This window comes from Bidens hawaiensis, unplaced genomic scaffold (assembly GCF_021521415.1).
Source record: "Bidens hawaiensis isolate Kalapana, Puna unplaced genomic scaffold, B.hawaiensis_p1.1 tig00054913_1, whole genome shotgun sequence".
Classification (NCBI taxonomy): domain Eukaryota; kingdom Viridiplantae; phylum Streptophyta; class Magnoliopsida; order Asterales; family Asteraceae; genus Bidens; species Bidens hawaiensis.
Genome location: NW_027499894.1, coordinates 93,539 through 120,847, shown reverse-complemented (window position 1 = coordinate 120,847; position 27,309 = coordinate 93,539). Strand labels below are relative to the sequence as shown.

General features: G+C 35.3%; 2 protein-coding genes across 3 annotated transcripts; both read right to left on the bottom strand.

The window, feature by feature from the left end:
• Positions 1-6,733: 6,733 nt before the first annotated feature.
• Positions 6,734-7,666, bottom strand: LOC143600792 (receptor-like protein kinase HERK 1). Its single transcript, XM_077078372.1, has one exon. The coding sequence runs from the start codon at positions 7,664-7,666 to the stop codon at positions 6,734-6,736; it is 933 nt and encodes a 310-aa protein (XP_076934487.1).
• A 107-nt stretch (positions 7,667-7,773) lies between these two features.
• Positions 7,774-25,444, bottom strand: LOC143600794 (uncharacterized). Of its 2 annotated transcripts, none has more exons than XM_077078374.1 (3): positions 24,486-25,444; positions 20,456-21,489; positions 7,774-8,807 (listed from the first exon to the last, which is right to left on the bottom strand). In XM_077078374.1, the coding sequence occupies exons 1-3, from the start codon at positions 25,416-25,418 to the stop codon at positions 7,868-7,870; spliced, it is 2,907 nt and encodes a 968-aa protein (XP_076934489.1). In that variant the 5' UTR covers positions 25,419-25,444; the 3' UTR covers positions 7,774-7,867. The 2 variants fall into 2 exon arrangements, with proteins under 2 accessions (XP_076934489.1, XP_076934488.1); XM_077078373.1 differs by having other exon boundaries at positions 7,774-8,821; positions 20,467-21,489.
• Between the last annotated feature and the right edge of the window lie 1,865 nt (positions 25,445-27,309).

Below are 27,309 nucleotides of genomic sequence, written 5' to 3'. Positions count from 1 at the left end.
ACTTGGGTTTCTACACGCGTTAGCTTGTTCCGCCCCCATTACTCTGCGCTTTTGTATGACTGGCGTTAAAGCGGGTCACACTTGAGCTTATGCTCTGCCTTACTTCGAGGTACACCAGTCATGTCAGCTGTGTCCACGCGAAGATGTCAGCATTTTTCTGTAGTAAGCGTTTGAGTAAGGTGCGCGTAGGATCAGTGACTGTTGGGTCAATGGTAACGGCCTGGTCAGGGTATTTGCCATTGAAGGCCCATTCTTCTGGTTCGGTGATGGTTGGTTTAGCCATCTTTGGTTTGGGTTTAGATGAGACAGATGCGATGCATACCTGGGGAATACCGGTGATCATCGCTACACCCTCAGCTGTTGGCCATCCCATCATGTCGTGGACTGAAGATACCACAGCATTGAATCTTGCCATCCCGTCTCTCCGAAGAGAATGTCGTATGTGTGGTGTGGCTTCTTCATCACGACAAAGTCCACGTCTTCTGTGCGGGAGTATTTCCCGTCCGTGAGAATGACGGGGAAAGATAGGATACCCAGGGGGGTGTTTGTACTGCCGTCGAACCTTCCATCGAGGGCTAGACCGTTTCCAGGCGTTCCTTGTCTTCGTTGTCTAGCTTGTCGAAGAACTGCCTGTACATAACTGTTGACGAGGCGCCATTGTCAGCAAGAGTGCGGGAAGTGATGTAGTGCCCCAGCTGGCTTTTGATGACGATAGGGCCTTCTTTGCTGGGTCCTCCTGGCACTCGCGGGAAGCGCACCTCAGCTTCCTTCCACGCGCATTGTTCTGTCGTTCGTCTTTTTCTTCCTCTGATGTTACTATGAACCATGTGGATGCTGATGTCAACGGGCTTTCGTCCGTTGCCTTTGTATCGGTATCATTCCTCCCTTCATTCTTGATTGATGCCACAAGTGTGTAAGTCTTCCATCCTTGACGAATGTTTCAACAATATCTTCAAGGATGTACACTCCTCAGTGTTGTGACCCTTTGGTCCCGTGGAAGTCACAGGATTTGCTCTGATCTGCATTAGGTCGCTGCCGGATCATTGGAGCTTTCGGCCATGGGAGTTTTTCGGTGGCAAATATCTTCGTGACGCTTTTGGTGAGTGGCGTCCACCGGTGTTTTCGGCTTGATGGGTGCGTGTTATCCCTTCCGCCTACTAGAGGGCGAGAGCTGGATGAGGTGTCAAAGTTACCTTGACTGCCAAATACCTAGCTTCCTCTTTTTGTTTTGCCGGGCGGTCCGAACGTTGTTTTCCTCTAGTCCTCTGCGTGTAGAGGTGTGTATTCTGGGGAAGATCCCTACCCAGTTGCTTCTCCGTTTCGGCAAAGCGCTTGGCCGCCGTCATGATGGCATCCCATGTGGATGGCATGCCGTCCTTACCCGTCAACGTGCGGATAAGCTCTGGGTATTCGGCGCCCTGGATGAAAGTGGCGGCGAACAAGATCTTCGCTTATGGTGCCCAGACTCAGCTTTTTGGAGTTGAAGCGAGTGATGAAATCTAGTAAAGATCTCCTCCTCTCTAACGCAGTTGAGGATCGTCCACTGCTCTTCAGTATATTTCCTCTGTTGACTAAAGTATTGGCTGAACTTATGTTGAAAGTCCGCCCAATCATAGATGTGGTGGACCGGTAAACGATCAAACCACTCCCTGGCCGCTCCAACCAGCGTCATCTGGAACATATAACACCACGTGGGTTCCGTCCAGTTGCTGACGGTTGCCCCCGCTATGAATCTGTTCAAGTGATCGTCTGGATCGGATATACCATCATAAGTGCCTATGTTGGGACATTTGTTTGGCACTTTTCGGGGCGATTGCTTCCGCAATGTCCTTTGCAAACTTGGACGTTCCCGCATTTGCAACAGTTGGTCTAAAGGTTTTGGAAAAGTCACGTGGGTTTCCCCCCGCGTTCCTTGGTTTGAAGGTTTCTCCCAAATTCCTTCTTGGTTGGAAGTCCGTTTCCTTGCGCTTCCCTTTTCGCCCTATGGCGAGGGTTTGCGTCACTGTCGGACTCCTCCCAATCATCGTCCAAGTACTCGCACTCATTGCTCATGTTGAGCTGTTGTCGAGTGCTTCCGAATTCGTCAGCCTGTTGGAGTGAACGTAAGCGTTCATCCAACTCAGCTTGGAATTCCTTTTGACGTGCTTCCGCCCACGCTTTAACTTGATCATGTGTTTGGCGGGGGAGCCTCGTCTGTTGTCTTTCCACCTGGGTATCAATGAATCCAGGTGAGGATTGTTTACTGCACTTGCCCCCGGCTTGGGTAGCCGGGGTAGTGTTCGTAAAATGTGTGTACTCGCCGGTGTTCCCCCAGTAGCTAGGGTTGTGGTTACCGGGGTCTCTTGGTCACTCGCTGGCCTTGGCACCGGAGTAACCTTAACCATTTTTCAGAAGTTTTGAAAAAACTGAAAAAAATTAGTTCTAGCTTTTATGCACGTATGGCGCCAATGAAGAAACACTAAGTGACCCCAGGCAGATTACGGATAATCTGGGGGTTAAGTAGATGTTTCCACGAGGGTTAGGTCCGGCAAAGATGGTTATTCTTCTAATGACCTGCAAAACAGACACCGTGAGCTCGTCACTGAGAAGGGGGGGGGGGGGTTCCTCCTTGTGACCACCCTCCGGCGTGAGAATCAGACTAGATTGCTCTGATATAAGTGTAAATATTGAGAGAGATTGCTAGAGAAGATAAGATACCAGATACCGTTCCAAGGTGTTGGAGTAGTTATAGCCGAAGGTAGGTTTCCAAGCAGGTACAGCCAGCTATATAGTATTCCTTTTCTACCACTGTGGGCTACGCACGTGCCATGCTGGTGGTTGGTGGGTAGGCAGCGGCTGATAGTGACATGGTCGGCTGTGTACTATTCCTTTTCCACCAACTGCAGGCTATGTACGTGCACGACAAGGGTTGGTGAGTAGGCAGCGGCTGATAGTGACAATTTTGTACTAGAGCATGTTCCTCCTCGTACTGTTGTCGGTGAGCTGTCACCCTATGATTGGTTCATGGGCTGCTTTGGTCAGATATTGTCTATTTGTCCATACCTTGGCAGGTATAGTACAAAAGATCTTCCAGAAGCGTACGGACTGGCTCATTTGGGCGGAAGTATTCCCGCCTTGCTCATTCCTTCAGGTGACATTACTGATATATTGAGTTAGTGCCTTGTGCGTGTAGCCTTGCTATTAGTGGCGGTAGCGTTCCCTGATGGCTTGTATCCGCAGCTGCGGGGAACAGGCGGGGTACTTCACCATTGAGAGGCTTTTCCTGCGGGAACAGCTGGCGTACTGCGCGTAAGGTTTTCATCTCTGAGCATGGTGGGTCCTGTGGAACCAGTTGGTCCTTGTGCAACGTCCCTCATTAAAGGTGAGTCTTGCAGGTCCAATTGGGCTCTGCTGGGACCTACCTCTTCACATATAAAAATAATAAATTTGCTAGATCACCACCTTGCACCATCTCTCCATAGACCCATGGCTAACCTTTTGTGTTTTTTTACCAAGAAATGAGTGTGTTTAAAAGCCAATTTTGATTTGTAGAAATTCTCAAGAATTGGGTGTTTCCTAGAAAACCAAGTTTTGATACGTAGGGATTTTTCAAGGATCTTTCAGTTTTTTTATAAACCAATGATTTCATATGATGATGCTCTTTAAGGCTATGTGTAGTGAGGGTTACATATTATGGGGGATAAGTGTAATGTGATGTTTAGTCAACAAATGTGATATATGTCACACACATAATAATAAAATAATAATATTCCTCAAATTTTACCGGGCGACAAAAACCCGTCGCCCCTCTTATCGCCCGGGGACGGTGTTCCAAAAAATATTGCCCACTTGTCGCGCATTTCCTTGCACCGGTACACATAGCCTAAAAATAAGAATTTGCTCTTGCAGAAACTACAGTATCTTACATAAATAAATGATATGATACTTGAAACAAATATTCAATGGGTTACACTAAGTGTGTAATTTCTAAAGACCAAAATTATAATTTGATTCTACACAAAGTGTAATTTACTCTAAAATAATTGTGTTATAAAAACAAAAGATTAGTGGTAAATATATGTAATTGAACTGTTAATAGTTTACTGATTAAAAATAGCATGCTATCAATAGGTTGCAACCTAAAAGAAAAGTCTTAAAATAGGTTAATGTTTAAGTTTTTATTATTTGTAGCATAATGATTGATACACAAAAAAGAGAAGTGTACGACCAAAGCGTCAATGGTCAACCCAAGCACTCCATACTCCATTTGTTTGACTTGTATCATGTGACGTCTAATCAGCAATAATGAGTTTTTGTTTTAAGGGTGTATTGGTGTTGTAGTTTCATATATATGTGTGTGTATATATATATATATCACACACCACACCAACAACAACAACAACAACAATAATATTAATAATAATATAACACACATACATAGTGGGCGACAAGAACTCCCCCCCCCCCCTCTCCCATTTCGCCCCTTTGTCACCCTATGTAATGGTGTTCATCAAATTTGTAGCTCCATAACCTTCATTTTGTCGCCCCATTACACATACCCTTATAAACCACCCAGGTATAATGTATTTCTATTCCTCTAGTAGTTTTATATTTTTAAAAATTACATGTTGGTATGCCTGTTGGTAATATAATAAGATCTAGCAAGTTAATATTTTTTTTGAAGTATCAATTAATCAGCTAGATTCTAGCAATTCAATAATTTTTTATTCAAGTAAATGAGTTCAGAAATCAGACAGGTATCACACAATACCATAATTGTCCCAAATTCAAAAAAAACAAATTAAGTCCTAGGGTCAAGTTATTCTATAAATGAGGATAAAAATGAGAATAATGAGAAAGATTTCTAGCCATAAAAGAAAACTCTAAAAAAAATAATAAAAAATTAATTAAAAAAAATCATAACTCAAAATTTAATAAAAAATATAAAAAAAAGCAAAAATGTTTCCACCGTCTTCCCCGTACTAAACTAAAAAAACTCTAAAAGGACACGATGTTGAAGAACAAACTTCATTGTTTCTTTTTATTTATCATTGTGTTTTGTGTTTATTTCCGTTATTAATTGTGTCTTTGTTTCTTGACATCAACATTGTGTTACATATTGTTCGGCATTATGTTAAATTTTGCGACCTATTGTGTCTTTTTTTATTTATCATTGTGTTGTTTGTTCATTTTCAGCATTGTGTCAATTTTCTCGACCTTGTGTCTTTTAGTCATTTTTTTGGAACATGAATGGCGGGGAAACATTTTTTTTTCGTTTGTATTTATATTTTGAGTTATGATTTTTTTATTTCTTTTTTATGAATTTTTTGTTGAGTGGTTTTTTGTGTGGCCACAAATACTTCTTGCACTTCTCATTTTTGTCTTCCTTTGCATTTTAACTTTACCCTTAAATTCAATATCTAAATGTCGGCCTGTTACCCATTCCAAATACTTTGGATGGTTTTTGTATTGTTTAGATTCTTTTACCATCTATATGTAGAGATGGCAATGGGTCGGGTTTAGGTAATCCCAAACTCATACCCAGTTATTAAAGTCTATCCCAAACTCGTCGGGTTTTTATCGGGTAATTACTCGTCGGGTTTCGGGTTTTCCCATCGGATTTTGATAAAATACCCGTCGGGTATACCCGGCTCTATACCCGTCAGGTTTTAACAAAATATAACTAATCGATTATAAAGATAGTTACCTTAAAGATAAAATATCTCAAATAATTAACATAAACAAGTTTAGACAAATATTATATTTGAAATATAGTGTGTGTGTATATATATATATATATATATATATATATATATAGGGTAAGGATCCTAAGAGAACCCTTTGCAAATTGAGAACTTTGAAAACCATTTTGGACCACTAAAAACACCTTTAAAAAAATATTTAAAAAATTCATAAAACAAAAAATAATAAAAATTTTTAAAAAGTAAAAAAAACCAAAATTCTTATATTTCATTCCGGTTTCATTAAAAAAAATATAAAAAATTAAAAAAATAAAAAAAAAAACGTCGTATTATACACATATATATAATTTTATTTAATCTTAAGTTACGTAATATACACATATGTACAGTATCATTTATCTTAAATTATACACATGTGTACAAAAAAAACATGTAAATGTACATATATGTATATAGTATACATATTTGTATATAATTTAGCTAAACCGAGTTTTTTTTATGAAACCGGGGATGATAAAATAAGAATTTTGATTTTTTTACTTTTTTGATTTTTGTGTTTTTTTTTTATTTTATGATTTTTGTTGTTTTTGGGTTTTTTGTGGTCCAAAATAGTTCTCATAGTTCTCAATTTTAAAAAGGTTCTCTTATGATCCTGATCCTATATATATATATATATATATATATATATAAAATATAATAAGCTATATCGGGTACATCGGGTATATAATCGGGTAAATGGGTTTATGTTATCGGGTAATCGGGTCGGGTAATTGGGTATATTAGAAATCCGAAATCCGTCCCAAACCCGCAAAACTAATCTCAAACCCATCCTAACCCTTACGGGTCAGGTATTACCCGTCCAATTTATGTCGGGTTTTGGGTTTCCCATCAAGTTTGGGTTTCATTGACATCTATATCTGTATGTATGACTTCTAAGTAAGGAAATAAAGTAATAGAAACAAAAGGAAAATTGCTACGCAAGAATGATAAAGGCAAAATAAAAACGATAACAATAATACTAAAAAAAGGGAGAAAAAAGAAAAGAAAAGATCTTACAATACTTTCAAGTCGCAGCTGAAGTTCCAGTGCTTTCTCAAGTACATCAGCAATATAGTCCGTACTTGGCGATTTGCTCCATCCTCATTTAAGCAAGAATATGCTATGCTTGTGTATTTGAGAAGTGATTTTGGGGACATCCGATTACAATGTAGATCAGGACACATTATATCCTGCAAGGATTTGTTTTCATAATGATATTTGGCCAATGGAGCTAGAAAACTTTTAGCCTGATTCGGAACATATGCTTTCCGCCCGCACAACATTTCAAATAAAACGACTCCGAATGAGTAGATATCCGAATTGTGGGTCACACCTCCCGTCGTTTCAATAGCTGGGTCCATATACCCAATTGTGCCAATAGGTTCACAAGGGCAGACCTGGCCCTTTGTGCGTACTGATTTTTTGATGGAAGTTTCGAAACCGGATAACTTGGCTTCCCAGTTCCCGTCTAATAAAATTGTGTCGCTATTGATGTTACAGTGTATAATAGCATGGTCGCGTCCCTTGGAATAATGAAGGTAACTCAACGCACGAGCCACCCCTAAACATATTCTCAATCTTTGTGTCCATGTGAGGTTCGGGTTGCTTAGATGCTGCCCAACACTTCCGTTGGCCTCATACATGGTTACAATGATCTTCTCGTCTTCCTCGTCACAAAACCCAACAATAGAGATCAGATTTGTATGCTTGAGATCAGTAAGCACTGAAATTTCCCTTGTAAACTCAAGTTCTGCTTCCACGTGCTTACAATCAAACCTCTGTGCAGCAATCTTCATCAACTTTTCAGATTGCAAGAGTCGTCCTTTATATGTGGTACTAAATCCACCATGTCCGATGATGTTATCATGATTAAAGTTGTTGGTGGCCTTTTCTACGTCTTTAAACGGGATTTTTAAGTGAGCAAACTCGGTAATTGCTGATGCCATGTTCTGTTTATCAAGTAGAAAGGATTGAGAAAACAGTTTGCAAATGCAATACCGAACTTTGTAAGTTCAATACTTCAATAACATGTACATATGCATCTGCATCGGTCAAATTAGTTATAAGTATTTATTCCAACGTCAATATGTATGTCAATACGCTGTAAGTTTCTTCATGTTTAATAAATTAATGGCATAAATATGTTTTTATGGTGAACATAAACTGAAGTTATTGATTATAATTACGCATTTAAAACTTATCTGAATTTCCAGTGCCTTCTTAAGCTGCGTTAGAACTTTTCTTGTTGTCGGCCGTGTTTCTGTTTCATGATATAAGCATGGGTAAGCAATCTCTTGAAAAATAGCCAATGATTTTGGCTCAATCTGTTCCCTTATTTGCTCGAACACCACGTCATCATGCTTTCCTTCTTCAAACATGTTTCTAATGAAATCTGGTGGATAGTGGCCTTTATGTTTTTTGATTTCAAAAGTTGATCTTCCACACAAGATCTCAAATAATACCACACCAAATGAATAAATATCAGATTCTATGGTTAGGAATCTTAACTTTTCATAGAGTGGATCCACATATCCCCGCGTGCCACATGCATAATCAATGACATACTCTGTTTTCTGAGTTACCGGGCTTATTAAGGAAAGTCCAAAATCGCCAAGTTTTGCTTTCCACTCATGGCTAAGTAGAATGTTTGCCGTTTTAATATCCCTATGTATCACCTTCGCTTGTTTTCCAACTCCTCCATGTAAGAAACATAGTGCCGTCGCAACATCAATGCATATGATAAGTCGTTTCACCCATGTAAGAGAAGCATCCTTCAAATACCTATCAAGACTTCCTTTGGGTGCATACTCATAAACAATGACTTTTTCATCTTTTTCATCACAATAGCCAATAAGACCTATTACATTCTCGTGCTTATACTCCAAAAGAATTTGGAGTTCATTCCAGAATTGTTGTTCCCCTTGACCAAGCCTTGTATCCAGTCGCTTTGCAACAATGGTTTTAACTCCATCACCGTCTTCGAGGTTTCCTTTAAAAACTCCCCCAAATCCTCCTCCGCCAATGAAATTGTCACTATGGAAGTTTTGTGTGGCTACTTTTATGTCTTCAAGTGAAATTATGGGGTTGCTCATCTTGTTGTTCTGGCATACATGACACACCATATAAAAAACCACATAGATTGATAACAATAAGTTGTTAAAATAAACTTGATAAAAATGGTGTTGAAAACAGTATACTAATTGGAAGATGCTAAAAGAAAACGATAGATAAATTGTTAAAATACATGTTAGTAATTTTCCTGGTGTTCAGAACGGTGATTGAAATTGTACAGAAAAGTAATGATAAAAACCGACCACAGTAAAATATATTATAAAATCAATAAAATGATGATGAAATTATGAAATTGATTATATCATGCATAGACTTCAAACAATGCAAAATAAATATGATTTTAACAAGCATGATAAATGTCCTTTTATCTATTACTGAGTTTTCAAAAGTTTTTAAATTGAACTTTGATCATATTTTTTCTAAACTATCATAAAGTCTTAAATTAACAGTCAAAAAAAGTTAATCAACAACCATAAAGGAAAGTAAACTTAGATAGTGGAAAAGGTTTTTTTAACTGTTTGTGCTTTATTAATTATAATCTAATGTCATAAAGCAGTTTACATTATTTTATAAATTAATTAAAGTGAATTATCACAATGACTATTTCTTAGGATCAATAATATGAAGTTAGAACAATGACTTACTTGTAAGAATAATGCTTTCTCAAGTTTATTGACAACCACTTTCATTGTTGGACGTTGATATTGTTTTTCTGCTACACATTGATAGGCAATTTCAATAAATGTGTTTACAGAATCCTTATTGGGTCCCCTATTTAAAACAAAACTGTTTTCACTATTTTCTTCTTTTAGTATAGGATCTATCATGTTCTCTAGTGTTCCCGAGCAAAAGCATCGCCGTGCCATATAGGCCAACCCTTTGTCACTTTCCTTATAGTAAGTTGGGTCACAGGCTAATCTCCCACATAAAATTTCAAACAAAACTACTCCAAAACTATAAACATCCGATTCTCTTTTTAGCTTATTGGACTTCTTACATTCTGGATCTACATGGGAGTTTCTGCCAATCCAGTTGAGATAGAGAGCTTCGTCTTCTTGATTTGGTGGCAGGAATACAGACCACCAAAAGTTAACAATCTTTGCCCCCCGGTTCTCGTCGAACCAGATGTTGTCGCCACATATATCACAGTTTATTATCACCTTTTGGTCTTCCATGCCATAGTGAGTGTACTTTAACGCGCATGCAACATCAATGCAGATCTTCAAACGTTTTTCCCAATTAAAAGTACGCATGCCCTTGACCTTTCCCAAATAATCACCAAGGAATCCATTAGAAGTATTCTCAATGACAAGGATCATCTCAGGAGCTTCAATACAAAATCCAAGTAAAGTGACTATGTTAGGATGCTTAACACCGCTGAGCACTTCAATTTCCATAAAAAACTCTTCTTCTGTATACAGCTTATGTCCAGAAGGATAGCGTTTCATAAGCACATGAGTCCCTTCAATGGATGAATGATCTTCTTTACCAAAATGGCCGAGCTCTGCTCTGTAGAAACTAACGCCATCATTAAAAGATGCAAATTTGTATTTCTCTGAAAAATCATCCGTCGCTAGTTTAATATCAGCCAGAGGAATCTTCAAATGTTCCCACTTCTTAATAATCAGCTGCTGCTGCTGCTGCAAATTAATTAAATATGAGACATATAAGGAAACTGAAATTGAAATTGCGTGGTTAATATTTATGAATTATGACACATTCCAGTGACCTCTGCTTCTTTTTCCCCTGTTTTCTGTTCGTAAATAAGCCCACAAACCAAATTACAGATTGAATGATTAATTTGATTTGTTAGCTCAATAAAATCAAACTGTTCATTGCTTAATAGATTAATAGGCATAACTACAGATTTGCTAAATTTTCAAAGTCTTATCGATTATATGTATTATGCTAGTGAATTGAAAAAAAGTTAAGACCAATTTGTTAAGTTAACCTTAGGTAAGAAAGGGGGATTTATTATTTAACTTAGATTAAATAAAATAATAAGCAGTAAAAGGGAAGTTGAAGAATTATATTGTAGAATTTGAAATTATATAAGGTATATAATTGAATGATTCATAAATTGAATTAAAATTTTTGATGATGTGATAGTGTTTTTTTTTCAAACTAAATTGATAGTTTTATCCATTTAATGAAAAAGTAGTGTTTGTATCAAATCAAAAGACAAATGAACAAGTTACGAATAATTGTCAAATGAAAGCAATGCAGTGCTTTGCCATTACAGGTCCACCTTATCTGTTTAATACTCTTAGTCCGTTATCTATTTTCACTTGTCCCCCACTTTTCAAACAAAGGGACATGAATAACTTGCATATATCAACTCTTATATTACAATTCGTTATTTAATAGCCAGTGTTGCAAAAGTCACTAGGCGATAGTCGCACTGTCGACACTCAAGTCCCGAATCAATAATCAAACGCGAAGTAAACGCATACTTCTCTTTTATACTAATCAGAATATCTAACTAAAAATTTCAAACCTCAAACCCTAACTCGGTTTGACTCTTGATGAACCCTAACTCGGTTACATCTAGATGAACCCTAACTCGGTTACATCTCGTGTGTGTCTCTAGATGAACCCTTAACTCGGTTACACCTCACACCACAATCTATAATGTTAACCATATCTCAGTTTATATAGACTAACCTTGTTTGCTAGCCAAGACATTACCAATTATAATTACAATACAATTAGGAAACATAATCACTACAACCTACTTGTCAATATTGGTTCCTTAAGTTCACTGACTTATGACTTGGAGTCCGAAATTACTTCCAACAATCACCCCGAGCATGTCTCTTCTGCCGTGTCTGATTTGACCCATGAACTTGACTTTCTCGGTTTTCACAACCATCTTGGCCTTGATCTCCCTGGAACTATTCTTGATCCATAGATGTGTTCTTCGGCTCTCCCGAACTAACTACCTTTGTGACCCAGTCCCCGACCATTCACTCGGCCGTATGAAACTGCATACCCACTCATCTGGCTACGATTCCAGTCATCTAATCGAGTGAACAACAATCTTCCTTGATATTCTTTTGTTTCCAAATCGAAACACAAGAACATCTTTCAAATCCTTGGACAAAACATAACTCGTAACCCGTAAAAAAACGAACTTTTGAATTGAAACGACTTGTCCAACCCAAAATAAAACTTAGCTATTAACAATCACGGTTGGTCCTACTTGTTTAACTAACAATGAAAACAAACCAAACTTATTTTTTGTCTTCAAAATCGTCAGCGCAAAAAATAATAAACCACTTCTTGATTTGTTTCCATTGCACCTGTGCTAAACAAAAAGTTGTGCTTCTCCACAAAATTCTAAACACGTTGACTTTTGTGAGTCTCTTAATCACAAAACCATACACTTTCCGACCAAAAACTATTGTTGCCGTCAAACTACCTACGCAATGTCAGCCCGTCGTAACAATACCCACGCAAAACTCTAGTCACTGATTATCGATCCAACTTGATCGAAACCCCTTTTTCAATCACGACTTTGATAGACAAACACCAAAAGTTTCTCCAGTTTTTTTCTCGATCATGACTTTGATCGAGCCGGACGTGCTCTACAGTAATCAACAACTTGTTGTGATCACAAATTTAACTCCAACTCGGCACCATAACAACCACCTGCTGTTTCCATCTGTATTGCGGTTACCAAATCTCAACGAGTCACTAACCCTTGTTTCGATTGCAGACCCTTACCAAATTTTACAACTTGACCAAACCCTCCTTATCAATCACGACTTTGATTGGTGTCTTGAGTCTTTGGTCTCCTCCTTATTAATCACGGCTTTGATCGATAAACTTCCAAGAGCGTAACCGCTCTGATACCAATTCAAGTCCCGGATCGATAATCAAACAAGAAGTAAACGAATAACTCTCGTTTATATTAATCAGAAAATCTAACTCAAAAAACTGATTACAAACCACAAACCCTAACTCGGTTTGACTCTTGATGAACCCTAACTCGGTTACATCTAGATGAACCCTAACTTGGTTACATCTCGTGTGTGTCTCTGGATGAACCCTTAACTCGGTTACACCTCACACCACAATCTATAATGTCAACCATATCTCGGTTTATATAGACTAACCTAGCTTGCTAGCCAAGACATTACCAATTATAATTACAAGGAAAATTGGATTTGAATAATCCAAACTATTGAGTCATGTGCCCGCGCGATGTAGAGGGGAACAACACTTAAAGGTTGTTAGGGATCCAAGGCTAGCTTGACTCGAACTTCACACTGAGCTGACTCAACTTAGCTCGAAATTAAAGTAAAAACTTATACTTAAGTTCATCTTGATTATTTTAATATTTATATAATTTAAGCATTTTTATCATATTTTTGAAAAACAAGTAAGCAGGATATAAAAGAATAAAGATTATCAATAATATTTGGATAAGTATTAGAAGTCAAAGTTGTGCATTAAATAGTAGTATATATAGATAATGGATTGAACATGTAATTGCATTAGAATATGGATAAAATTTTGAATTATAGCAGGTTCGTTTTATGTATTTTATCAAATAGATAAAGGGTTAGATATGTAATTTTATGACATGAGATTGAGATTGTAAGTTTAAAAGACGTGTACATTCATGTAGAGGTGCACAAATCGGTTTTGTCCGGAAAAAAACCGGTTCGGTTAATAACCGGACCGGTTAATAACCGGTTTTTGTATGTCAAAACCCTAACCGGTCTAACCGGTTAGGACCGGTTTAGAAACCGGTTAGAATCGGTTAATAAACCGGTTTTTTTATTAACCGGTTTTTTAATAACCGGTTTTTTGGTTAACCGGTTTTTTTTTTTTTTTTTTAAATAACCATTATTTTTTCACAGTATAAACAAACCGGTAACTACAAGGCAAACCGGTAACTACAAGGCAAAACGGACTGACCGAAGCCATTCTTTGCTTTCGTTGTTAGGGTTCTTTGCTTGGAAGATTAAAAACACATAACTCTCATTTATAGTTTTTACAATAAAAATACAAACATTAAATCGTTATCGCATATTCGTAACTCAAAAATACAAACATTAAAGAATGCTTAGACACGATTACATGAACAACTTGCTGTTTCTTACTCATTATTTGCCTCCATGTTTGCTGTTTCTTTAACTAATTTTCTTCGCTACCCGATCCCGAGCTATTCCTTAGGTAATCGTCGTACGCGGCTTCTTCATCGGTCATTGGTTGAGTGTGTCCTTGATTGACCTCGTCTTCATACAAGCCCGCCTCATACTCCATTTCCCCCTCGAGTGAGCGTTGATGTTGTGCCCTATCTAAAGAGTCCAAGTAATCCTTGTAGCAAATCGACATCTCTATAGCTGGTGGAGTGAGTCGAGTCCTCCTAATCGATATAACCCTGCCAGAAACAGAAAAAGCAGACTCCGAAGCTACCGTGGAAGCTTGGACCGTTAGTAAATCTTTGGCCATGGCGGCGAGGATCGGAAACTCATCCTCCTTACCTCTCCACCAAGCCAGCAAATCAAGACTTCTAAATTCATCCGGAGTCATGTGTTTCACAAAGTTGGTACCACCATACCTTCCAAGTTCACTGCTTGGGGTGTTTACCTTTTGACGTTTACGGCGTCTTCCCAAATCATGTAGCACATCCCCATTTCAAGATCGGTTTGGGATTGGGATTGGGCAACAGCTCTTAACGAGTCATGAATTTGGGAAGACGACCTGTATTTTGTAAGGTAAACATCATACATGTTTGACAAGGTGGTGTTGAAAGCATTCTTTAAAGTTTGGCAATAATAGGGGTTTTGATCGTCGTTTAACTCTAGCTCATCACAAATTTTTTCTATTAAAGCTTCAACACCACCAACATTGATGCAAGGGTTTAACGCAGCAGCACATGTCAAAACAGCTGGTAGTTCTTGAAAATATTTTCTAAATTTTTCTTTCATTTTTACACCCATATCAAAATAAGGTGCACCCCTACAATGAAGTTCACTCAACTTTGTGCACATGACAGCAATTTTTGGTAAAGCAATGGGGCTTGTTGGATAGTAAACCCCGGATAAACTAGTTGTGCAAGATTTAAAAATTTGAAGGACCTCCGTAACGATCTCAATCAATAACCAGTTTCTAGGATCGTACGGTGCACATTTACCCCTACTTGACAAAATTTGATGAAACGCAATTAGTGATTCTTTTTGTTGGATGGCTTTCTCAAACATATCACAAGTCGAGTTCCATCTTGTTGGACAATCCCAATTTGGCCCCAACCATTGACAATTAGCTTCTACACAAAATTTTTTGTATCTTGAAAATGTTTTATTGTTGCTAAAAACATCTCGTAACATTCTTTTAAAATTGTTTCTTTGCGTTTCGATCACGTTTAACCCATCTTGCACGGCCAAGTTGATAATATGTGCAATGCATCGGCTATGAAAAAACGCTCCATCACAAATAGGTTTATACTTTAATTTTAAATGGCCAACCGCGGCCGTATTGTTGGACGCGTTATCAAACGAAATTGAAAAGATTTTATGTTCAATCTTGTATTGTCGAATGACTTTATCCAAGAGTTTAAAAATATTTCTACCCGTGTGCGGGTAATCAAACAATTGAAACGCAACGGTTCGTTTCATCATTTGCCACGACTCGGGGTCAACCCAATGAGCCGTCACACAAATGTATGAGTCGGGCGAACCATTAGGTACCGACCACACATCCGTTGTTAAGTTTACACCAGTTTGTAAGTTTGAAAAGTATGAAATTAGTTCGGATTTAGCGTTTTTCCATGCTTTAAGACAATCTCTTCTAAGGGTCGAACGACTTACGTGTTGGTAGCGTGGTTGAACATACTTTTGCATCATCTCCGTGAATTGAGGGTTGTCGAAGTGGTTGAAAGGAAGTGTTTGTTGAATCACAAAGTTTGAAAACTTTTGACGTACCGCTTCAAGGTCGTACGTAAACACCGCTCCTTGATTCGTCATCTCCGGCTGCGAACTACTTCCTGATTCGTTCTTCAAGGCCTTGCAAAAGGGCCTTTGTACATGCGCTTTTAAAGTGGAGTTTGCATCTTTGCCATAAAACTTCAAACAATGTTTGCATCGAGCTTTTTGGCTACCGTTAGACATTTCGCATAGGTCGAAATGTTGCCAAACATCTTGGTTTCGTTTCGTGGGGATGACCCGAACGACCGTTTCTCCCGTGTTCGAGGCACCCATGTTGACGGATGAAGCAGCACTTTGGGAGGCCATGATAATCGACTACGAAATAAGAGCGTATGGAGTGGTAATGTGGTATAATTGAGCGTGAGATAACAAAATAATCGCGTATGAAATAAACGTTTAGAGCGTTTGGAGTTGTATAATCGAGTGTGATGTAACCAATACCCAACCTAAACTATATATAGATGTTTGTGGGGGTAAAATGGTAAAAAAAAAAAAAAAACGGTCAAAAAAAAAACGGCTATATGGCCGTTATACAACGGTCTAAACCGGTTTTTTAACCGGTTAACCGGTTATAAAGAAACCGGTTAACCGGTTTTTTCCCAACGGTAAAAAACCGGTTTTTTTATAAACCGGTTAACCGGTTTATAAAAACCGGTTATTAAAAAAAAACCGGTTTTTTCATTAACCGGTTTGAAAACCGGTTTTGGATCTAAAAGTTGTAACCGAAGTACAAACCGCTGGTTTGTAACCGGTCAAACCGGTTTTTAAAAAACCGGTTATTGTAAAAACCGGTTTCCGGTTTAAACCGGCAAACCGGTTCCCGAACCGGTTTTTTTGACCACCTCTACATTCATGCATATTCATGTTTTAATAACTCGTATATTTTAAAGTCCATATGTTTAGAAAAAAAAAATTATATTGGAACCTCGACAAAAATTAGCCTGGTTAAACAAGTTTGAAATTTTTTAATCATATTTTTGCAAAGCATATAAGATTAAAATAAAAAAAAGAATAAAAAGTTGAATAAAAGGTGGCTAAACATAATGGGTCAAAACTGTAACTATTTCTTAAATTTACAAAGTAAAAATAAAGTTGAGATACCACACTTGTAACTATACTTGTTGAAATCAAATGAACATGGGTTGATTGTGTGTAAAATATCACTTTGCCCCTTGTTTCACAAGTATCTTTGCATTGAATATCGTCAAACTCTTAACATAAGTGTCTTAATTTTATCTTGTACTCATGGATTAAGTAACAACATCGTAGCGTAATTACACTACGCTATAATTACACTATATTGTGTGTGTGTATGTATATATATAATACACTACTTGGTTCTCACAATAACCCTTTAATTTAATTTGTATTTGATCTTTAAAGAACTCTTTGAAATTGAAAACTTTGAGAACCATTTTGAAAAAAATACCCCTTAAAGAATATTAAAAAAAATTATAAAACAAATAAAAACAAAAATTTTTAAAAAGTAAAAAAAACCAAAGTGTTGCATCCCGGTTTCATAATAAAAGTTATCAGCTTTGCTAAATCATACGTATATGTATATATATACATGCAGTTATTATACACATATGTACAATTAAGATATATAATATACAAAACCGAAATATTTTTTTATAAAACCGGGGGCTATATAAACATTTGGTTTTTTTGCCTTTTTATTTTCGCATTTATTTTGGTTTTATAATTATTTTTTAATGGCTTTTTTTTTGTCAAAATGACTCTTAATGTTCTCAATTTTCAAATGGTTCTCACATGATTCAAATCATATATATATATATATATTAGTTTTTATCCCCCGTATTACGGTGTTGTTTTACATTTTTCGTTTCTAATATTTATATATTTTTTGAATTTTAATTTTATTTATTTTAAGAAAATTAATAGTATACTTAGGGTCTGATGATGAAATGGCTTCATAAACAAATGAGATGTTATAACCCGTTTAAAAGTTATATGGTTGAGGTGAGACACATGACATGATTATTTTTTTTTACTATAAAATTGTTTTTTAATTATAAATAATATACTTTAAAAAAATAGAATACTAAGTTTTGGTATATTCATTTTATAGGATTTTCATATCAAACATTTGGTGAGATTAATCTTTAACTTAATAATGTGTTATAACCCATTTAAGGATTACTGGGTTCAGTGAAACCCATATTTGTAAGTTCGGGTCAAATGCATGAGAATCTTTTACTTACAAATAATATGATTGTTTGAGAGGATGTGCAAAATAACCAGAGAGCTTTTAAATGTTTCATTTATATATATTTAACACATATATATGTATATATATATATATAGAGAGAGAGAGAGGATCAGGATCATGAGAGAACTTTTTCAAAATTGAGAACTATGAGAACCATTTTGAACCACAAAAAACCCAAAAATAAAAAAATCATAAAATAAAAAAAACACAAAAATGAAAAAAGTAAAAAAAAAAACCAAAATTCTTATTTTAACATCCCGGTTTCATAAAAAAAACTCGGTTTAGCTCAATTATATACACATATGTATAGTGTATACATATATGTACATTTACATATTTTTTATACACATATGTATAATTTAAGATAAATGATACTGTACATATGTGTATATTACGTAACTAAAGATTTAATAAAATTATACATATGTGTATAATACGACGTTTTTTTAATAATGAAACCGGAATGAAATATAAGAATTATGGCTTTTTTTACCTTTTTAAAATTTTTGTTATTTTTTGTTTTATGATTTTTTTAAATATTTATTTAAAGGTGTTTTTAGTGGTCTAAAATGGTTCTCAAAGTTCTTAACTTGCAAGGGGTTCTTTTAGGATCATTACCCTATATATATATATATATATATATAGTTTCATGATCAAATACAAATTAATTTTAACATGAAAACAGTGTGAACCAATTTGTTTTTAATATTAGGTTTGTTTTTATATGCATTTGTTCGTTTTTGTTTGTGTTTGCTGATTTCCAATTACGAGACGTTATAAAGATTTGTTAATTTACATTTTGTTGTTATTATTAGGTTTTCTTCTTATGATATTAAAAGTATTTGCTGTTATTTTTTTGTTGCTAATTTTGATTTTTTTATTGTTATTATTAGGGTTTTTTATTTGTTATTATAAAGCATTGCTTATATAGATTGGCATCATAATTGGTATTGTTTTCTATGTTCTTATTTTTTGGTAGATTGATATTGTTTCTTAGGTTTTTCTTGTTAAGAGAATTTTGTACATGAACCTTCCCATGTATATATCAACTCTTACATTATGGTTAGTTATTTAAGTGTTTAGATAGCGTATACTAGATGTGTAAAAAACGGTTTGAAACAGATACCGAACCGAACCAACCCGGTTCGGATCTCAAACCGGTCTCTCCCAAACCGATTCCTAACCGAACCAAACCATTGGTTTGTATAGCGTTTTGGGTATTTTTTTAAAACCGGGCTGAACTGATATGGATTATGTTGGCTAGTTCTATGCTTAAACTGGTTTCTAAACCGAACCGGTTCGACCCAAACCGACTTGGAATATGCAAAAACGAATCCGGTTTGTTAAAAAAACGGTTTTATACACCTCTAGCGTAGAAAATCGTAGTATAGATGAACAAAATGGGTACCGAATCGGTACCAAGTTTTAAGTTTTCGGTACAGTATTTTCCAATTTTGACTTCAATACTAGTACCGAACCGAATATTTTGATATTGATACCAAGAATTTGAGAAATTGGGTACTTGTATTTCGATACCAGTACCGCTCATCCCTAATTCATAGTTATAATTTGATGTTATTAGTGTGAAACTTATAATCAATTTATTAATCATTGTTTCAATTCAACCACTATATTTGTAACAATCTACTATCTCAATTTTTTTGTATTAAGTTAAAAGAACGTGACAGTTAGAGTATGGTTGTGATTGAGTTTGAAAATTGATTATTGATTTATTAGTGTTTTTAAAAAGGCAAGAAGTTAAAATGTGTTTGACAATTACAAAAATCTTTTTTTATTTTAGCATTAGCTTTTTAAAAAAACTAATAAGCCAATTAGCATTTTTCAAACTCAATCTCAAACATGATTTGAACAGATTTCTCATTTTATAAAAAAAATTCCTGAAAGAATATCAAATAGAAAAGGAAACAAAAAGGTCATACATTAATTTCACGAGATGCTATTTCAAGTTCCTCGACAACTTGGTCATTTTCCGGTTGTTGTACTTTCTCCTTTAAGAAAAAAAAATGAAAGAGAAATAACGTTACTGCTAAAAACTACAATTTGGTGATGAAAAACTATAAATTGGTGATAAAACTATAAATTTGGTGATGGAAAACAAATTCGATTTATAGATTTCAATTCCTTAAAAACAGTTTAGTGACAAAAATGATAGTGAGGGGAAAAAAATAGAAGGAAGGTCTTACAAGTTCATGAGTTGGTGTCTCAAGTTCCTTAACAGCTTGATCCTTTTCTAGCTGTTGTTCTTCCTCAACCTGTAAGTAATAATATATATATATATATATATATATATATATTTATTGAGAAAAACTATAAAATAATGAGGAAACTAATAATATAATAGATTTTGATGAAACTGATGTTCGGAGTTAATTGCTTAAAAACCACCAAATAAACGTTTCAGTTTGGATCAACGTTGACGTCTATGTGTATTGTCTATCAAGATCCATTTTATGTAATATATAAATACAAACACCTCGCTTACTTGAAAGAATAATGCTTTCTCAAGTTCCTTGAGAACAACTTTCATAGTTGGACGTTGGTCTTGAGTCTCTACCACACACTGGTTTGCAATTTTTAAAAATGTTTGCAAAGAATCCTTGTTGGTTCTTCTGATTGCTGGAATAGAACACGTTTTACGAGTTTCCTCCTTTAGTGCAGGATCTATCATATCCTCTAGTGTTCTCGTGCAAAAGTTTCGTCTTGCCACATCAACTAGACCGTTCTCACTTTCCTTAAGGTAAATTTGGTCTCCAGCATACCTTCCGCATACAATTTCAAACAAAACCACTCCAAAGCTATACACATCTGACTCTGTTTTTAACTTATCGGTCTTCGTATATTCAGGATCTACGTACCCTGGATCTACGTACCCTGACTTAAGTTGTTGTTTCTTATACACACCTTTGTCTTTTTGATTTGTTGGCAGGAATACCCCCCACTCAAAATCTTCAATCTTTGCCTCCCAATTCTCGTTGAACCCAATTCTGTTGCAAGTCATATTACTGTGTATTATCACTCTTTTATCTTCCATCTCAAAATGAAGGTAGTTCAATGCATGTGCAACATCAATGCAGATTTTCAAACGTTTTTTCCAAGTCAAAATACTCATTTTTTGAATGTCTCCCAAATAATCACTAAGGTTTCCATTTGAAAATTTCTCAGTGACAAGCATCATATCAGAACCTTCAACACAAAATCCTAACAAATTGACAATGTTGTGATGTTTAACACTAGTAAGCATTTCTAGTTCTGTAAAGAAAAAGCTTTCTTCTTGCTCGTCGTCTACAGGAAAGAAGCGTTTTATAACTACAATATTGTGTCTCTCGGGTAGTTCACTTTTACTCTTCCCTTCTATAGAGAAACTGTTTTCGTTATCATAATGATCGAGTTCTACCTCGTACCAAGTATAGTAACTGTGAGAGGAAATTTTGTGTTTGTCTGAAAAATTATTGGTAGCTAACTTTATATGACAGAGCTCAATCTTTAAGTGTTGTATGTTCTTTCCCTGCAAACATGTATCAAGGAGATTAGAGAGTTATAAAAATTATCAGAATTGCTTATTATATGAGAGGATAAGTTAATAAGTTACAATATTGCAACTTATAACTTATCACAAAAATAAGTTATAGGAAAATAGAAATAAAGAATCCCAAACACCTCATCTAATAAGAGATGGTGGTTGAATAGTTAACCATAAGTGTTAAATGATCTTTAAAAAACCTCATACATCTCATTTCTCATATATTTTTTTTAATGGCGCTCATTCATCATATCTAATAGAGGTGGGCCATTGAACCGGTAAACTAAATCGACCCGAAAATCAAACCAGTTTGGAACCGATTGAAATCGTATGTTCCTAATCGGTATGAAATTCCCTCCACCGTAACCGGTTAACCGAACCGTAACCGATCGTAACGTGATCAAGAAACCATTTCAACCCAAGCCGAAACCAATTATAAACCAGTTTTGACTTTTGTTGACTAAACCGAACCGGTTTCAACCCAAACCGGTTTCTCATTTTTTAAATAATAATTCTTTATTCTAGTTTATTTTCTCGTCGTTTTTCATTAACCCCTAACAAAAAATAGAATAAATACCTCAAAAGACCAACTTACGTTCTACGTTTGTTCACAACAGTCTCTCAACTCACATTTTACGTTTAAAAGTCTATCCACATGTAAATTTGAACATAATTAAGAATTCTTTATAAAAGAAATGAAAATTTGTAACTGGTAGAACTTCTTTTGCTTACATGCATTCTTTTCATTTATGTGGCTTAAAAAAAACCCAATTTTTTAAGGCAAGCATACGGACGATTAAACATATATTAAACACAAAGACACGAAGGATCAAGGCATCATCCACACCAGGAAACGTTGTCCAAAATCAAGAAACATCTTGAAATCCGAAATCAAATCAGTAATCCAGAATCAACGCAAGGACACTAACTTACATCGTCATTTCATGTCCATCCATATATGTTTTTCTTTGACAGACATTATTTCTACATATTAAGTTTATTAATTATTTATTATACTATGGCTAATTTTTTTTCTCTGGTTAATATTATAATCATAAAGGTAGTAGTATGTTTTTCTCGTGAGACCAAATACTGTTTTTTAACTAAATTTTGCTTTATCCACCTTATATTAAAAAATTGTATTTTTTTTAATTAAAAAAAAGGTCACGTAAGTGAAAAGAATGCATTAAGAAAAAGACCAGTACCCTATTATCATTCCTTATAAAAAAATGCTTTAATGAAACCAATCTTTAGAGAATTAAATAATGAAAAGTAGTAGCAAAAAAAATAAAATAAAATAAACGATTTAACCATCTTTATGTAATAAACAGCCACTAAACAGTAACTTATTATATTTTTTATTTACTGTAACTAACAATAGATTACAAATTATGGGTCAACTTATTCTATCTTTACGTAATAACAACCATTAAACAGTAATTTATAATATTTTTTATTTTAACTGTAATTACTATTTAACAATAGACTACAAAAATTATTGGTCAATTGTTATTTTACAAAGTGGGATAATACGAAGAATGAGAATGATTTGTAACAACAATAAAAAAAACTCCTAAAAAACAATGAAAAATTAATTAAAAATTATAACTAAAAATTTAATAAAAAACAAAAAAAAAAATTAAAAACACAAAAATGTTTCCACCGTCTTACTCGTTCTAAACACACATACACACACAATGCTGAGGAATTAAGATCATTGTGCCTTTTCATGATTTATTGTGTTTTTTTGTTTATTTTCGTCATTGATTGTTTTTTTTTTCTTGATACTGTATTATACTCATCAACATTTTGTTATATTTTGTTCGACATTGTGTTATAATCTGCTATCTATTGTGTTATTTATGGAGTTTTTTTTTCCACAAATCTTTTCACACTTCTCATTTTTGTCTCATTTTGCATTCTAACCTTTCCCGCAAATTATAACTGAAAATATCAATTTTCTGAAAACTACAAATATTAGTTATATAGTAAGTGAAATTTCTTATCATTTCTTAAAGTGCTATTTTCTAAAGCAAAGTCAACTACCAAATTTATTAGATCAGGTAACAGATTATTAAGTTTATTCGGTTCGGATTATTCATACTTGGAATTTTTAGGACCCTATCCGAAATCAGATACGATTCGAATTAAGGGTGTTCCTATTCTATCCGAATTGATTTCGGATGGATTCGCATAATCCGAATAACCCGAAATAAACCGTATAACAAACATTCAAACTAACGTCTAATTAGATAGAAATATAAAACCGAAAATTAAAATCAAACATACACAAAGAAAAGTCAAACTTCAAACAAAAGTCGAAATAATTCATGATTCTTCATAATTTTATAAAGTAGAACAGATACGAATAAAGCTAAACTTCAAAATAATTAAATCACAATTTATTTATTCGGATATCTAATAATCCGAACTATCCGAATTTTTTTTGAAATCCATATCCGAATCCGATCCAAATTAGTTATTTAGATATTCGGATAGATTCTATCCTAATAAGAATTCGGATTAAATTCTTCGGGTTTCGGTTTCTGTTTGGATTCGATTTTTTTCGAATCTCTGATTTCCATAACACCCCTACCAAAGAGCTTGCAGGTTGCGTAAATTTGGGTTGTTTTAAAAGAACTGGCGTGGGTTCCGGGTGTAATACATTTGTTTCTTTTTTGTGTGTTTTATGTTGTGGTGGTAGTGTATTTTTTAGCGAAGATTTGGCGGTTTGTTTTAACGGTGTTCAGCTTCTTGTCAGTGTTTGTTAATACTATTAAAATATATTTTCGTTAAAAAAAAGGTAAAAAGAAATCAAATGGCTTGTAGCTCAATGGTATCATCAAAATGTTTGTTAAGGGGGAGACCTATCAAATGATAAGGGTTCAAGTCTCATAGTGAACGAAAAAAGAATGGAATAATTTGTCGTTCAGAAATAAAGTAGCATACATAAAGACAAACAAAATAAGAAAGGGACTTACAAAATCCGGCTTAAACTTTAACGCTTGCTTCAATGCTTTCTCTAGTTTATCGACAATAATGAGAATATTTGGGCGGTCTGCTCGATCTTTCTCTAAGCAAGAATATGCCGTTTTTGAGTATATCCTAAGTGAATACGGGGAGATTTGATTCCTTAGATCAGGATGGATTATATCCTGTAGGGTTTCGTTTTCAAAATGATGTTTGGCCAATCGAACTAGAAACCTATCCGCCTCGTTCTTAATATATGCTCTCCTCCCGCACAATAATTCGAACAAAACCACACCGAATGAGTAGATATCCGACTTGTGGTTCACACCCTTGGTCTTTCCAATTTCTGGGTCTACATACCCTATTGCGCCAATAGGTTCAGAAAGGATGACCCGGTCCATTCGGTTAACGGATTGTTTGACGGAGACTTTAAAACCAGATAACTTGGGTTCCAAGTTCTCGTCTAATAAAATTGAGGTGCTGTTGATATTAAGATGTATAACAACATAAGCACGCCCCTCATCATGATGGAGGTAACTCAACGCGCGAGCCACGCCTAGGCATATCTTCAGTCTTTGTGGCCATGTAAGATTCGGGTTGTCCAGATGCTCCTCCAGACTTCCTTTGGCCGCGTAAGTGGTTATGATGACCTTCTCGTGTTTCTCATCACAAAATCCAACAACAGAGACTAGATTTGGATGATTGAGATCAGAAAGCATTGAAATTTCGGTCCAGAACTCGACGTCTCCATCCCCTTGCTTACGATCTAACCTGAGCGCCGAAATCTTGATCAAATTCCCGGAGCGTAAGAGCTGTCCTTTGTATGCTGTTCCGAGTCCACCGTGGCCGATGACGTTATCTTGATGAAAGTTGTTGGTGGCGTTTAGTACGTCTTCAAGTGGGATTTGTAAGTGAGAAAGCTTGGTGTGTAAAGTTGATGCCATGTTTCGATCTGTTTATGCCAAGTAAAACACAAAGTTTGCTGGATAATGTGAGAAGGAATACAAGGAAAGAGAGATGATAAGATTAGAAAACACAAACTGAAAAACCAAAGTTATTGTTAAATGAAAATAATAAATAAAGTTTCGACTCTCGAGTTGAGTTGGCTCCTCTAATACAGTTGAAAACGATTTTGAGAGTTGTATTTAAACCCAAACCGGTGTATCCGGTTAAGGTCGGGTCTGGTTCTTTTCTTATGGTATCAAAATATATATACACTAAACATAAAAAATAAACACATATAAACAACAAAAATCATTTGTTTATTTTATAATTTTAGAAGTTATAAATACATAAAGTCATAAAAAAGGTTTAAATTACGATACAAAATATATATTTTTGTTGTTGGCGTGGTCGTCTTCGATACTTTTAGGGTGTAATCTTCGGCGTTGCCCATGCGTATTGAAAAGTATTGTATGCCGGTTCTTCATCGGAGAGTTGAAGTGATCGCGCTGTTGACACTTCAATATATACAGTCTATATATGGGGGTATAGAGGTAGGGTATCAAAAAGACCCAAAGACCCACGAAATAACACCCGTGGGTCACTCAGGACATTAATAAGAGTTACCCGCAGGCCATATTACAATATCCGTGGATCATCCACATCGTTCGCAGAAGCTACACACTAAAGACAGAAGTCCAAAATGCATTTCCAAAGGAACACAAAGATATTTGCCCAGCATTCGCAATAATAGACTTACAATTAAGATATAGCATTCGCATCCCAATTTTCTATCTGCCCCGCATAGAACACAATTGCTTTCCATGATGAAAAGGGAGAGTGCCGATGTAATTCCAGAAGGTCTCTAGTTTATAAAGCATAAATTGGGGGGATTTTACACCATGTAGCGATAACGATCCATACCTATTGTGCAACTTGACATGACACCACCTAGTGTTATGCCAACTTGATCTCTTCCTCACAAACTGGACACACCACCGAGTCAACTGACATACTACGTTTAGCGAAAGAAAATAACACCGGGATCCGCTCAATTTCCGCAGCCAGGCGTGCATTCCCACTCTCTTTGGTACATAGTTATTCTAGTCCATAACATAATATTTACCTTTATTTTATTTCACAACGCAGTAACTAATATTTTTTTCTTTTAAATATGATGTTGTTGAGAGAATTAATACAAACAAAATTTACCCATATTTTAATATGATCAACTTGTTAGTGTGAATGCGTGATTAATTATATAACTTTCTTGATAAATCAAGTGATTAATATATTTAATGTCCAAGTTGTAAGTTTTGTTTATTCAGAGTTTTTGAAATCATCTAATCTGTATAGAAAACGTTAAAATTAGTAGACCAAGACGAGGTTAGTGATTTTTAAAGAGAGAAACTGAAAAAGAGTTTTAATTTACATTAATATAATATTTTCAATTGAAGCAAACTAACCCATTACATAACCCATTAGATGTGAGTCTGGGTCCCAGATGGTCAACTATGGTGCACCATGCTGTCCATGCCCTTGGCGTTCAAATAAACAAGTCAATTCAGTAATATGGTATTACAGCCATAATCAATGGACATATAGGCTATCCTTTCTTGAAAGTTTTCTTAACCAATATGTCTTTGCAGGTCACAATCCGAATATATTTATATTTTAGTGGTGCTTACGTTTTGTTGTTTTTCTTTCTTCAGGGGTGTTTGGGATTTCTTATATTTTATAATGAGAAGTCATAAGTTACAAATGTGTAACTTATCAACATTTTTCCTCTCACATAATAAGAAAACTAACACTTTTTTTTAACTTATCATAAGTTATAAGTTATAAGTTATAAGGAATCCCAAACACCCCTAGTTCAACCGGTGGGCTTCCAAT

What these genes read in the sequence shown, in the direction of transcription:
- LOC143600792 (XM_077078372.1), bottom strand. Translation starts at nt 7,666, where the DNA reads ATGGCATCAGCAATTACCGAGTTTGCTCACTTAAAAATCCCGTTTAAA.
- LOC143600794 (XM_077078373.1), bottom strand. Translation starts at nt 25,418, where the DNA reads ATGGCATCAACTTTACACACCAAGCTTTCTCACTTACAAATCCCACTT. An exon ending in TAAAGTTTAAGCCGGATTTT is followed by an intron (nt 21,490 to 24,485) that starts GTAAGTCCCTTT and finishes ACATGTTTGCAG; the next exon opens with GGAAAGAACATACAACACTT. An exon ending in AGAAAGCATTATTCTTTCAA is followed by an intron (nt 8,822 to 20,466) that starts GTAAGCGAGGTG and finishes CATGTATGCCAG; the next exon opens with AACAACAAGATGAGCAACCC.